Below are 13,783 nucleotides of genomic sequence, written 5' to 3'. Positions count from 1 at the left end.
GCTGGGCATTGGCACTGGGAAAATCCAGCTTTCAATACTAGGAGGAGAAATCAGACACCTCCTGGAAGCTTTATGGTCAGTCTCATGAACTCCCCACAATAATTCCAGCTAATTAAACAGCAGGATTATAGTTCTCAATCTTTTCTGTATAACCAACTCATAGGCAAAAACAGTTGAACTTCAAAATTACCTCTGAAGAAAACTGGGATGCTTTGGTGTCTCAGGTTGGAAATGGGGGTGTGTATTCTGTTTTTATTATTCCTGTCTGTCAGAGCTGGGGCAGTTCTCTGCTGTCCATGGGGCAGTTTTCTTTCTCTCTGCCACAGCCAATCCTCCCTCCAGGAGATCTCTGCTGTCCATGGCCACTGAGTGTCCCTGCATGGCTGATCAAATTCCACCATCCCATGGGGAGATGCTGCGCCCAGGGCAGGAGCCAAGCATTCCTACCTGGATACAATCTGAGCCTGGAACAGCACAGCAGCCTCTGCCCCCTGCATTCCCAGAGGAGCAGCTTTCTTCTCCCTGCATTCCCAGAGGGAGAGCAGGCCCATCTCCAGCAGCCCTGGAGCTTCAGAGGAAAACTCCAGCCTTGTGCAGGATCCCTGCTCCAGCAGAACCACAGCTGGCACTGCAGGAGGGCTGAGCCACCATGGAATGGCACTGCTGCCACCACCCTGACACACAGCAGGTCAGCTCCTCTTCTGACTCTGGCAGTGCTTTGTTGTTTATACTATTGCATTTGTAATTTCAATTTTTCTAGTAAAGAACTGTTATTCCTGCTCCCAAATCTTTGCCTGAGAGCCCCTTAATTTCAAAATTATAACAATTCAGAGGGAGGGGGTTTACATTTTCCATTTCAGGGGAGGCTCCTGCCTTCCTTAGCAGATACCTGTCTTTTCAAACTAAGACATTTGGCCTCCCTGTATTTATTTCGGTGCATTCTTAAGGCTGGAATGTTTTCGGAGAACTCCTTCAATGTTGCTGTTTTTTGGGATGTGAAGAATTAAGATCTATTCAAAGCCTTCCCCAATCAAGTCCAAAGTATGAATATAAGAGCAAATGAACCATACAAAGTCTTGGCTCCGGGCCTAAATGCGGGTCTAAAAAGGTTTGGGTTTAACTGAGGCACCAAGTTTACGCTTTCCTTACAATTTTAGTAGGATTGTGGAAAGTCAGGGTGAGGAAAATATGGCTGAACACTTCCCTGAGCTCTCCAAGAGTCTGTGGAAGGCTGGAAAACCAACAAATGCTTTGCATTGGGAGGTCATGGCACAAAATCAGGACAAACAGGGATCCTTTTCCAAGTTCAGAGAATTCCAGATTGGTTTGGGTTGGAAGGGACCTTAAATCCCATCCCATGCCACCCCCTGCCATGGGCAGGGAGACCTTCCACTGTCCCAGGCTGCTCCAAGCCCCTCCAGCCTGGCCTTGGATGCTCCCAGGGATGGAGCAGCCACAACCTTTTCTTTAAATCTGATTGTCCTCAGATCCTGTAATCCCAGAGATCCCAGAGCTCCCTTGGGAACACCTGCAGCTCCTGAGTGCTCTGGGGACAGCTGATGGCAATGGGATGGCCAGAGCAACATCACCAGCATCTCCACAGGGTGTGCACTGGGAGAGGAATAAAACAGATGAAGACCTCACTTTCTATATGTTCAACAAATGAAAGCTCCCAGAAATCCAATTATGTTTTCTTTCCCAGTTCATCCCTAAATCCTGTTTTGCCTCCTTTCTAAATTAACTCCCACCAAACCACCCTCTGCTCCCCATTTCTCTCAGTCCCTCTTTTTTATGAGCTCAGGGCTTTTTGTCACCCCTAAATCCAGCAGTTTTCCCATACTCACCCCTAGGGAAGGTGGCACAGCTGGAATAACAGCTCCTAACTGCCTTTTTTACTTCAATTTCAATGTTTTTCCCCAGGAAAGTTGTCAGGGGGTTGGATTTTGTAACAAAACCAAAGGTGATGTCAGAAATAGGGGTAAAATACACATTGGATTGTGTTTACAATATTATCTATATAATAAAAATGTAACAATTGTGGAGTATTTTTCATTGGGGGTCTCAAGCTAAGGAAAGTGGATAAACACTGTAATTCCATTTTCCTTGGGACTATCAAGGAAGAGACTTTGGGAGAAGTGATCAGCTAGTGACCACATTCAGCTCAAATCATGGAATAATCAAATCATAAAATCAGTTGGGTTGAAAAAGACCTCTAAGATCAGAAAAGTTCTTAAATCAAAATTATTGAAAGCTCAGTTCTGGCTTAAAGTGTGAAAGGTTTTCAGATTTGTGGAGATTTTAGTCCCACTTCTGAAAATGTGATTTCAGTGGAACTATTCACACCCAATGACTTCCCACTGGAGTGAAAAGGGAACGGGGTTAGAGGGAAAAAAAAAAAAAAAAAAACAAACCAAAAAAAACCAGAATTAGCATCTTAGTATGTGACATTTTCTGCATTAGCAGCTCTGGGAGCGGAAAGTTTGGCCCCTGAGTGACTCAGAGTTAATAGAGTGAGAAGTCTTCCTGTAAACTCACTGCTGCTGCCTATTCTGGGTGGAAAGTTCCTGTATATAAACATTAAAAATCCACATTGATTCCATTTTCCCCCTTGCAGGTGTGTTCCTCCTCCCACGGATGTAGAGCCAAGGCTGTTTTTCTAAGGAGCAACCAGGCACTCCTGAGTTTTCAGCCTCATTGAGATTTTCTAATGGGAAGAGACAGGATTGGATTGGAAAAAGGGAAAAAGAAAAGCTATTTATGCCTGCTAAATCCCCACAAAGGATTCGCTGTGTCAAAAAGCTTGTGGGGATGAAAATCTGCCTGGAGATTACAAGCTGGTAGTAAGTGTGGAGTAAATATTCAGGTTGGTAGTAGGGGTGGCTTAGAGCAGTTCAAATCCCCCACAGTTCACAGAAAGGCAGGTTTTTGGAGCAAGTTTCCATTTAAAGTTAAGCTAAATTATTTGAAGTGAGATTTTAAAGCAGTTTAATTGCATCCTAGCAGGGAGTTTGAGATGTTGATTATCCAAACACTCCCTGCCTCTGTCTCTGCTGAAGGGAAACAAAAAAAGAAAGGAAAGATTGGAAGAGCTGGAGGCATCACAAATCCAGAGGAGATTCATGGCACAGGAACTCACAGGGAGGAAAAAAGGGATTCAAAATTAGCAGAGCTTTAAATTAATGAAGAGTCTCCCAACAGGCAAATTCCCAAATAGAATATCAAGGGATTTTTGGGACCTGGCACAGAGCATCCAGAAATGAGAACAACCCCATCACCAGGGCTGCACCAATGGTGCAGCAATACAGAAAAGCAATTTATTAAATCAGTCCTGCTCTAGAAGTGGTCATTGGGCAGGGCCATTCCCTCAATTAAAAAAAAAAATTCCTTAATTTGGGGTCTGTGCTGCTGCTCCACTGCTCAAGCCCAGTGTCCAGGTCCCCTGTGTCTTGGAAGAAATACAATTTAAAAATAAACCCTCAAAATAAATATTGTCCAGTGTGAGAAAACCACCCCCCTCCCTTAACCCACTCATAAATCAGGAATATTTTATCAGAGAATTAAGTATAAGAATTAAACACTTCCAAACTTTGGCCCATTTCATTTTATCCTGATCATTTTGCACATCTTATAACCTGAACTGCAACTCCAGAGCTAAATATTACTCAAAAGGCCAAAATTCCCACCCAGAGTTTGATGTCATTACAAGGAGGCTTCCAGGAGAAAAATGTTGTGTTTAATGAGGAAAGGCTGCTTGAAAAAATCCCATTTTTTCAGGAAACCACCCTAAGGCAGAGGAGCATCACATCATTCCCTCTGGGAGCGGGTGGGAGGATGGAAGCAGAGCCTGCAGGACCTGACTCAGACGCAGCTTGAGGTGTCTGCACAGCATTTGAGAAACCACCAAGGTGGATCTCAACTAAAAAAACGCCGCACAAATGAGGTGTGAACCTCTCCCACTCCCTCAAGTGCTGCCAACAGCCAGAGATTTGCAGATTTGCGTCTCCGGATGAGATGCAGGAACCAAAAGCTCCTTTTGGAAGTGCTAAATAGCTTTTCTCCAGGGCCATTTAGGCAGGCTCGGTGGCACCGAGGCTGTTGCTCGGGTCATTTTTGGCTGCGCTTTGCTTTCAGGGCTTGGGTGTGCGTGAAGGAAACGCCCTTGCAGTGACACCAGGTTTGTTCCTCTCCAGCGCTCAGGGAGTTGCAGCATTTAACAGCGGTGTTGCCTCCAATCCCGGAGCTGTTCCCGGTAAAACGGGCTCTGAGGTGCAGCACTACAGCTGCAGTGTCCCCTCTGTCCCCATCCTGCTGTCCCCCTGTCCCAGCCCGGTGTCCCTCTGTCCCCTCCCGGTGTCCCAGCACGTACCAGGCTGCGGGGTCGTACTCAGCCCACACCCGGACGAACTCGTCCAGGTGGTGCGGGCCGAGGATGGAGGAGTCCCGGGTCAGGTACTCGAAATTGTCCATGATCACTGCCACGAACAGGTTCAGCATCTGCGGGGGACAGCGGGGACGGGGCCGGGAGGGCAGGAGAGGGAGAGGGAAAGGGGAAAGGGAAGGGAGAAGGGAAGGGAGAAGGGGAAGGGGAACAGAGAAGGGAGAGGAGAAAGGAGAAGGGAAAGGAGAAGGGAGAAGGAGAAAATGGGAAAGAAGAGAGAGGGGAGCAGAGAAGGGAAGGGAGAAAGGAGAGGAGGGAAGGGAGAAAAAGGGAAAGGGGAAAGGAAGGGGGAAAGGAGGAGGGAAAGGAGGAGGAGGAAAGGAGAAAGGAGAAAGGGAGTGGAACAGAAAAGGAAAGGGAGAAAGGAGAAGAGAGAAGGGAGAAAAAAGGGAAAGGAGAAGAGAGAAGGGAGAAAAAAGGGAAAGGAGAAATGGGAAGGGAAGAAGAATGGAAGGTAAAGAGGAAGGGGAATGGGAAGGAGAAGAGAATTTTAAAAATTAAAACCTGGAAAGGAAGCAGGCATGATTCCCATAACTGGATGTTTCTACAAGGAGCAGCCTCACTCCAGGGAGAAACTCTCCAACAGAACCCTGGGTCCCTGGGAATGCCACTGCTGCCTCCTCCTCTCCTGCCCATTTTTCCACGTCCCCATCACTGGTGCTGCCTCCAGCACGATCCAGCCCAGATCCCATCTCAGCAGCTCCTGGGGTTCTGTGAAATGAGTGTGATGCTCCCAGGAAAGGCTGCTGAACTCAGACATTGTCCCCCTGCCCTCCCCACTGCCCTTCTTCAAAGGGATGGTATCAATCAAGACAAACCCGATTAATGCTTAATTCCAAATGTTAGACCCCCTGTGAGAAGAAAGATAAACCCTTTCCCTTTAATGACTAAATGATCTCTTTGGGCATTTTATCAGCAGGATGATAAATGGGTTTAGCAAAGCTGGCTTGGTGGTGTCTAAATTACAATTAGGGATGAGGAGGGGCACAGGGCTGGGGAGGGTTTGGGGGATCCACAGCAGCATCCCCACTTTGGGGGGTCAGGACTGACTTACCAGGAAGGAGCAGAGGAAAATGAATGACACGAAGTAGAAATAAGCAAAATCACTGCCACATTCCTTTTTGGTGAGGCCAGAGAGGGGGTCACAGGCTCTGTTGCTCAAGCAGGACAACATGATCTCATGCCAGGCTTCCCCCGTAGCGCTCCTGCAACACCAGAGCAGAGGCTGAGTTTATCCACCCCTCCCCATGACAGCCACCCTGCAATTATACTGCACCCAATTAACCAAATTAATGAGGTGGAAGGTTGTGCCCAGGAGCAGAGACCGTATTTACACCAGGAGTTGGAACTACTCGTGAAAAAGAAAGGAGAAAAAAAATTTCCCTCTGCTACAGGGGGGTAAAAGAAACCAGACAGGCTCAGGTAGGCTAAAAGCTTTATTGCTTCTGTGGAGAATAAAACCAGATTGATTTAAACAAATCTGAGTAAACAGAGTTTAGCTTGTTGCCTTTTGAACCTAGTGCTGGCTCTAAAGCCAGTGCAGAGGCTGGGAAATGAAACCAGCCTTTTCCACTGGAATCTCTTATTTCCTTTATCAGGCAGATAAATTCCAGCATAGGCTGGTTGGACTTGGGTCCCTTTTTCATCACAGTCTCCTGGGTGTTCTTCACCCATTCCCTCCTCCCTCTCGAACTTCTACTATTGAGAGAAAAGAGCCAAAAGGAAAAGCTTTGGAGTCTCAGAGAGCTGGTCCTCAAAATAAAGCAGTCCCTGTGAGTGCACCCTTGGTTTGGAAGTCAGGGATTCTCCACATGCACTTATTCTGAATTCTTGCTTCCCTCAGTTTTTGCCTCCCAAAATTCCTTTTTTTCCCTCAACATTGAGGGGAAAAAAGGAATTTTACCTTTTATTCCCACAGCCAGCACACAAACTTTGGGGAAACTCAGTGTTCCATCTAACCTGGAATAACTTCCAGGCTACTCTGAATTACAGCAGATTCCCCCTCCGGTGCCTGGGTGCTAGATGCCCATCCCCTTTGTGGGGAATTGTGCAAAAATCATCTCCCATCCCAATCTTGCTGCCTCTGTTCCTCACTCCCACTGCTGTGGGGCTGGTGAGGGACCATGAGGCTGAATAATGACCCAGTTTTATAAAAATTCAGAGTTCTGAGCCCAGTGATTATTCTGAGCTAGAGAGGGGTAGTTCCATTTCTGTCTGGCTTCACAGAAACGCCCAGGCAAAGCATCCAGTACCAAGCACCACAGAATCCTTGGAGCTGAGCCTTGGCAGGGCTGGAAGGGAATGGTGTTCACTGGGGGGTCTCCACAGCTGGATGAGGAACATCTCCCCCAGACTGCCCCGAGCTGGAGCAGGGCCTGTTTTGCCAGGTCTTAAAATGAAAATCTGTTCTTTAATTGATTGGTTTTTTACTTGAAAATGCTTCATTTCCAGGCAGGATGGACCCAGAGGGAAACACCTGAATTCTGAAGCAGAGGTGGGGTTGGTGTAGGAGCTGTTGACTTCTGGTTATGCAAAAATTGCCAATTAAAGCAATTCTCACTTAAAAAAATAAAAACTAACCAAGTTTCAGGACAGGAAACCCATCAATCAGTTAAACCAGTGGGGTTCTGATCTATATTCAGCTTCTGCCTGAGTTGCCATGGGGGGGTCACAGCTCTAGGTGACACTTTGTGGAGGGGCTGAATCCCATCTGCTGAGGAGGGAGAAGCAGGAATGGATAATTTACACAAATCCCTATTTTAAAGGATGCCCAAGTCTGAGCAGCTCAACTGGCACCTGCACAAAGATGTTTTTGCAGTTCACACACAAACCAGAGGGTGTTTCATCCTCTCCTTACCTGAACAGGAGCATCAGGGCTTGGAGGAAGGTCCGGAAGTTGTTGTGCCGATTAATGGATGTTTCATCATCTAAGGCAATGTTCCCAAATACCTGCCAGGAAAACAGAAGGGATTCAGCCAGGCACATCAAGTGGAGTTGGAAAATAAGGCAGGGAAAGAATTTGTCCTCGTTTAAGGGATCTCAAAAGCTGGAATAATTTCTGTGCTGAAAAAGGAGATAAAAATGTGTTGTGGAGATCAAACACAAGATTAATGTGCTTTGTATTCACAAAGGTCCTTTCCAGTAGTTCAGCTCCATCCCAGGCCAAGAAAAATTTATTATTTCTTCTCAGGAAGGTGCAGTGCCTCCTCTCAGCCTCTTGACGTGCCATAGCCAGAGGAAGGGTCTTTTCCTGTGGGATTCACGGATGTCCAGTGCTGAAATGTGATCCAGGCTCATGCCCACAGCTGGCCTGTCCAGCTCACTGGGGACACTTCAGCATAAAAACTGACAATTAAAGTAGGAAAAGAGGCCTCTTTTTTCATTTCTAATTTACCTGACACCAGACAAGAAGAGATTTTGCCTCACTCCAAATCAGTGCTGCTCATGCTGTGGAGGCAACAGCCATCTGCACCCTGAACAAACCCAGGCTGCTTGTGGTCAGAATGAAAGAATGAAATATTTTACCTGCATGCCAATAATGGCATAGATGAAGAAGAGCATTGCAATGAGGAGACACACATAAGGCAAGGCCTGTGGGAAAGGAAAAAGTGGGATTAATGACAGCAACTGCAAACATTGAATTCCCTGGCAGGACTGAGTTTTGTGGCATTTGTCCTTGTCTTAGGTTGGAAATGGGGGTGTGTGTTCTATCACCATCTGTCAGAGCTGGGGCAGTTCTCTGCTGTCCATGGGGCAGGTTTCTTTATCTCTGCCACAGCCAATCCTCCCTCCAGGAGATCTCTGCTGTCCATGGCCACTGAGTGTCCCTGCATGGCTGATCAAATTCCATCATCCCATGGGGAGATGCTGCGCCCAGGGCAGGAGCCAAGCATTCCTACCTGGATACAATCTGAGCCTGGAACAGCACAGCAGCCTCTGCCCCCTGCATTCCCAGAGGAGCAGCTTTCTTCTCCCTGCATTCCCAGAGGAGCAGAGCATTCCCAGAGGGAGAGCAGGCCCATCTCCAGCAGCCCTGGAGCTTCAGAGGAAAACTCCAGCCTTGTCCAGGATCCCTGCTCCAGCAGAACCACAGCTGGCACTGCAGGAGGGCTGAGCCACCATGGAATGGCACTGCTGCCACCCCCCTGACCCACAGGGGGTCAGCTCCTCTTCTGACTCTGGCAGTGTTGTTTTGTATTACTGCATTTGTTTGTTTTTTTTTTTTAATTTTCTTCCCTAGTAAAGAACTGTTATTCCTGCTCCCATATCTTTGCCTGAGAGCCCCTTAATTTCCAAATTATAACAATTCAGAAGGAGGGGGTTTACATTTTCCATTTCAGGGGATGCTCCTGCCTTCCTTAGCAGACACCTGTCTTTTCAAACCAAGACAGTCCTTCAGGTGTAGGAACTGGGAATAGGATATGAAGAATTGTGGCAGCCCTCAGGAGACAAACCCCTGGAGCCAGGTATTTATTGATCACACAACAGTCAGGGCTTTCCAAGCGCTCTCTCTGTATTTTTGGAAGCAGCAAGCGGGGAAAACACAATCTGAGGCTCAGCAGTGAACACTGGAGCTACCAGCAGGCACTGGCACTTTGTGTGCATAATTGTATGAACATTAATTGTTAATGACCTTGCTGGAAATTCAGTCTGAGCAAAAAAAATAAATCTCCATCCCAGAAATGAGTTCCTGCTCTGAAACAGGCCCAGTTGGGATCCCAGGATGACAAAAAGATTCTGAGTTTTAGCAAGAAATCAGTGAACGCTGCAATGTAATTACGTCACCCAGGCTGAGAGTGACAGCTATTTTCCCCTTGGGCTAAATGAATAGGTAAATAATTCCTCTTAATTAGTAATAGCTCAAAACCTGAGAAGTCTTGCCCTTGGGCCAGCCCCTGTGGTGCCTGGGAAAGGAGTTCTGCAGGCCAAGGGAGCAGGAAATGCAGAATCATGAAATATCCTGAGCTGGAAAAGATACCCAAGGATCATCGAGTGCAACCCCTGTCCCTGCCCAGACCCCCCACCAACCCCACCCTGGGCATCCCTGGCAGCGCTGGCCAAAGGCTCCTGGAGCTCTGGCAGCCTCGGGGCCGTGCCCATTCCCTGGGGAGCCTGGGCAGTGCCAGCACCCTCTGGGGGAAGAACCTTGCCCTGAGCTCAGCCTGAGCTGCCCTGGCCCAGCCCCAGCCGTTCCCTGGCTCCTGTCCCTGTCCCAGAGCAGAGATGGGAGCTGCCCCTCGGGAGGAGCTGCAGCCCCGGGGAGCTCTGCCCTCACTCTGCTCCAGCTGGACAATCCCAGAGCCCTCAGCTGCTCCTCACGGGCCCCTCCAGACCCTTCCCCATCCCCGTGTCCCTCCTTTGGACACTCTCTCACAGCTTTTTCTTACTGAAGTGCCCAAAACTCCCCCGGCACTGGAGGTGAGGCTGCCCCAGCCCAGAGCAGAGCGGGACAATCCCATCCCTGGCCTGGCCGCCATCGCTGGGCCTGAGGCACCTCTGGGACAAAACCTGGAGGAAACCTGGGGAAAAAGGACTGATGGATACCTCTGCTGGACACCTCTGCAGGAGAAACACGGCCTGAGAGCTCCAAGCTGGGGGGACAGACAGACAAACAGCTCCTCATGAAGCACATGGATGTCCTGGCTCCACGTCAGGGCCAAACTCTGGACACAGGCTCTGGGAAGGGTCAGGATTGTGCTGGAAAAGGCTGAGCCCACTCTCCCAAAGTCCATGCACTCTCCCCTGACTGGGAACACCTCACACCTGCAGGCCCCACAGGAGAGCTGGGGCTCTGCACCTACAGCTCCCAGCCCATGAGTGCTGGTGTGTCAGAGCCCAGTGTCACTGCCACAAATCCTGGTTCCACATTCTTTGTTCTCCTCCCTGCTCTGCAGAACCTGAGCAAGCCCCAGGACCAGAGCTAAAGCATCAAACAATGAAAAATGGGCTGCAAACCAGCTGAGAGCTGTAAAAATAGCCAGCTTTGGGGCATGTGGGCTTTTGTTTAGATCTAGAAAACACCTGAGGATTGCTGGGAGGAAGGGCAGAGGTAAAGGAAACCAGGCAAAGCAACTGCCTCAACTTCACACCAAAACCTCATTATTTTAATCCTCCACATCATCAAACCCAGGCCTGTGGCTCTACAGCTTCACAGTTTGTGTCACCAAAGCTCAAGGGGCTGGGTTTCACCTCTGCCAGATCCTGCCACACCCAAATCCTGGGGCAGGTAATGTAACCTTACACTCACTGCAGGTGAAGAACAAGGTACTCATCAGTCAGGCCACTGCTTCTTTACGTGAATTCCTGAGCATCCAGACTTTGCCAGAGAGATTTTGGGGTAGTCTCAAGGGTAACTTGAGTGCTGAGCACTTGCTGGAATCTGCATGAGCAAGCAGCCCTTCAGCCTTGTCCTCCAAAATGCAGCCTTCAGGGGATGGTCAGTGCTAACCTGTTCTCTTTTCTGTAGAAAATGAATATTCCTGGGGTTGGGCAGTACTCACCAGCTCACTTTTAGCAGAATTAATATTCCTAGGAGTGGTCAGTGTGAGCCAGTTCACTTTTAGCAGAATTAATATCCCTTATTATGCTAACCAGTTGAATTAACAATTAATATTCTTGGAGCTAACCATTTAGACTTTCTGCAAAATTAATATTCCTGTGGCTGGGCAGTGCTCACCAATCCTCTTTTCTGAAGAATTCCTGAATTCTGAATTCCTGTAATCGCTCTGTAGATGTGCAGAGAGGCCATTCCAAGACCAGGGAAGTTCTTGGATCCTCACTGGAAGATGCTCCACATGCACCAAGCACGACCCTCTCCCCAAATCTCTCCCCACATTGCCAAGGCTCACCTTGAAGGACTGCACGAATGTCCAGAGCAGGATGCGGATGGTGTAGCCCTGGCGGAGGAGCTTGATGAGCCTGGCTGCCCGGAAGAGCCGCAGGAAGCTGAGGTTGATGAAGTTGTCCTGTGGAAAGTAAAGGTTTTGTGTCCTTCAGAAATGACCGCGATCCGAAACCACAGCCCGCAAAAAAGAAATTAAAATTACCAGCTTCACGATCTAAGCAGCAAATCGGCCACCAGAAAACCTTCCAAAAGAAACATTCGTCAGTGCAGATCACTCCACATGCAGCAAGAATGAGAAAACCCCTCTCCACAAGAGCCCTCCCCTCTGCTACTGGGTCAATGAGAGAAAAGGAAGAGGCCCTGTCACGCTGTCCTTGGAGGGCTGATTTGCTTAGAGCAAGGCTGATTTTCTCCCCCTCAAGACTCAGGGAGAGGGGGATGGTGCCAGATTTTCATTTTGAAAAGGAATGAGGTTGGTTGAAAGTCTTGGTCAGCTCAGTTTCGACAGGGAATTGAACTTAAGCCAAGACACTGGCAAGGGACAAAGAAAGGCATTGTCCAGTGAAGATTCAAACATCCTTGGAAGAATGAGGATGTTTTCCAACCTGGAGGCTTCCAGTGTTTGTACAGGGTGTAACTGGACAGCTTTGCCAAGGAGAAACGGCACCAGAAGATTGTTTGGAAGATGGATCAAGGGCAGCGAGTCAATTGGGGAGGTGGACCTTTCACCAGCAGGAAGATGCCTTAGGAACCTGCTGGTTTTCCAAATTCTCGTTAAATGTGTCTGCACAAGTGGATCAAAGAACTGCTGGAGGCAGGTTCTGATTTTAATTTGTTTTCTAGGATTTTTCCTACCCCTCACCCCATTTTTTTTTCTTTCCTTTGGGGAAAAGAGGATTCTTGCCCCAATGAGCTAATCTAGAGAGGGTTCTTTCCAAAACAAAACATGCAAAAGCCAGATCCCTCTTGCCCTCCTATTTTAAGGAGATGAAAAAATAGTCCCTCGTTCCATAATTCACTTTTTTGTGGATTTCTGATCACAGCCACTTATTTGACTGAGTAAAGAGAGAAAACATCCCACTTTAAACTATTGAGCAGTGAAGCAGCAAATATAATCATAAGGAGCTCTGCTTGGTAAAGATGAGCAAAAATTGTATTTCCCTTGGATTATTGTTTTACCAGAAGTCACTTTGAACTGACCCACATTTCTTGTTCATTTGGCTACAGAGCTCATGCTGAAATTGGGGGGCTTGTTGGATCTATGGATTCTTTCAATGCCAGCTCAGTTTTGGGGCCATTAGCATTGCATTCCACCAATCCCATCAAAGAGCTCCAGAACTCAGTCTCAGGCATGCACTCGGTTTCTCTCAGGTTAAAAACACAAGCAGCTCAGAGTTAGGCACAGACCGAAAATCAGACTCGATCTTCAAATAAAGAGAAAAGAGAAAAGCACAGGAATGTTCAATGAAGGAGCAGACAACACTGAGCTCATTCAAGCCAGCAACAGAAGCCATCTCTGGCAGGCAAAGCACGAGCGAGGATTCCCCTGGGTTGGGCAGAACAGGCACTGAAAATGTCCACTTGGTCTCAGCATCAGCTCCAGGCTTGTTTTCACAGAGCTTACCTTCCCTTCACAACAGTCCTGCTGCACTCACCTGAGCAGGGCAGGGCCAGGTGAGGGGCCCTGGGGCAGAGCTGGGGCCCAGCTGGGTAATGGGGACCATCACTAGTGAGGTTCTTCTTCCCACTGTGAGCCGGGCCCAGGGCATGGCAGAGGTTTAACCATGAGCCCTTTTAATCAAGAAAATCTCCCCACCAGCAGGAACTGGAGCAGCCCTCATGAGTAATGCTGGCAGCACTTGGGCCTGAAAGTCTGATTTTAACTTCAGAGCAACGCTCAAGCCAGATCTTTCCTGTGCACAATCCTTAGGCTCCAAGGAGGAGCAGGGGCACAGAATCCATCTCTGTGGGATCCTGTGGGATCTCTCTCTTCTCACATACCTGCAGCCCAGCAGCAGGAACGTTGTCCTGCTCAGGCTTTGCTAAAACCTCATCATCACAGCTGCCAGAATGTTTAACACCTGCTTTGGGCTGGGCTCCCTGCAAGCTGAGCTACCCCAGTGCTACCATGGAAAAGGGATAGAAATGGGAAAAGGGTTCAAGACTGGGCAGTTATGTCTGTGACGCCCCATTCCCTGAGATTTAGATGGACAAACAGTCCACAGATTTTTTTTTCCCCCCCCACATTCCCTATTTTACTCTGGCATTGCCACTTCCTAAAGAGCAGTGAAAGCCTTGGCTCCATGTGGAGCCACTCCCAACCCAGGAAAATCCCCCACCACCGACACCCTGGGATGCCAAAGGACCGTTCTCAGCACTGCCCGGAGAGAGAGAGGCCAGTTCCCCACGCTGGTGGGGGCTGCAAGGGCTCCACGTGTGTGGCACCCTCAGCACCCCAGAGACAAAACCCATCCTCCCACACCTCAACTCTCCAGGCAGGA

General features: G+C 48.5%; 1 protein-coding gene across 29 annotated transcripts in view; it reads right to left on the bottom strand.

Annotated features, from left to right (window-relative positions):
- CACNA1B (calcium voltage-gated channel subunit alpha1 B) overlaps nucleotides 1-13,783 on the bottom strand; it is a 299,842-nt gene that overhangs the window by 34,662 nt on the left and 251,397 nt on the right. For all 29 annotated transcript variants that reach the window (XR_005259272.1, XM_038156186.1, XM_038156187.1 and 26 more), the window contains 5 exons: nucleotides 11,287-11,403; nucleotides 7,964-8,029; nucleotides 7,296-7,387; nucleotides 5,493-5,643; nucleotides 4,367-4,494 (listed from right to left, as the gene is read on the bottom strand). Coding sequence is in view for 28 of the 29 variants with exons in the window: in XM_038156186.1 (XP_038012114.1) it covers nucleotides 4,367-4,494; nucleotides 5,493-5,643; nucleotides 7,296-7,387; nucleotides 7,964-8,029; nucleotides 11,287-11,403 (554 nt within the window). In the remaining variant the exon portion in view is untranslated. The remainder of the gene's footprint in view (nucleotides 1-4,366; nucleotides 4,495-5,492; nucleotides 5,644-7,295; nucleotides 7,388-7,963; nucleotides 8,030-11,286; nucleotides 11,404-13,783) is intronic.

The sequence above is a fragment of the Motacilla alba genome, chromosome 17 (genome assembly GCF_015832195.1).
Source record: "Motacilla alba alba isolate MOTALB_02 chromosome 17, Motacilla_alba_V1.0_pri, whole genome shotgun sequence".
Classification (NCBI taxonomy): Eukaryota; Metazoa; Chordata; class Aves; order Passeriformes; family Motacillidae; genus Motacilla; species Motacilla alba.
This window is presented reverse-complemented; position numbering and strand designations above follow the sequence as displayed.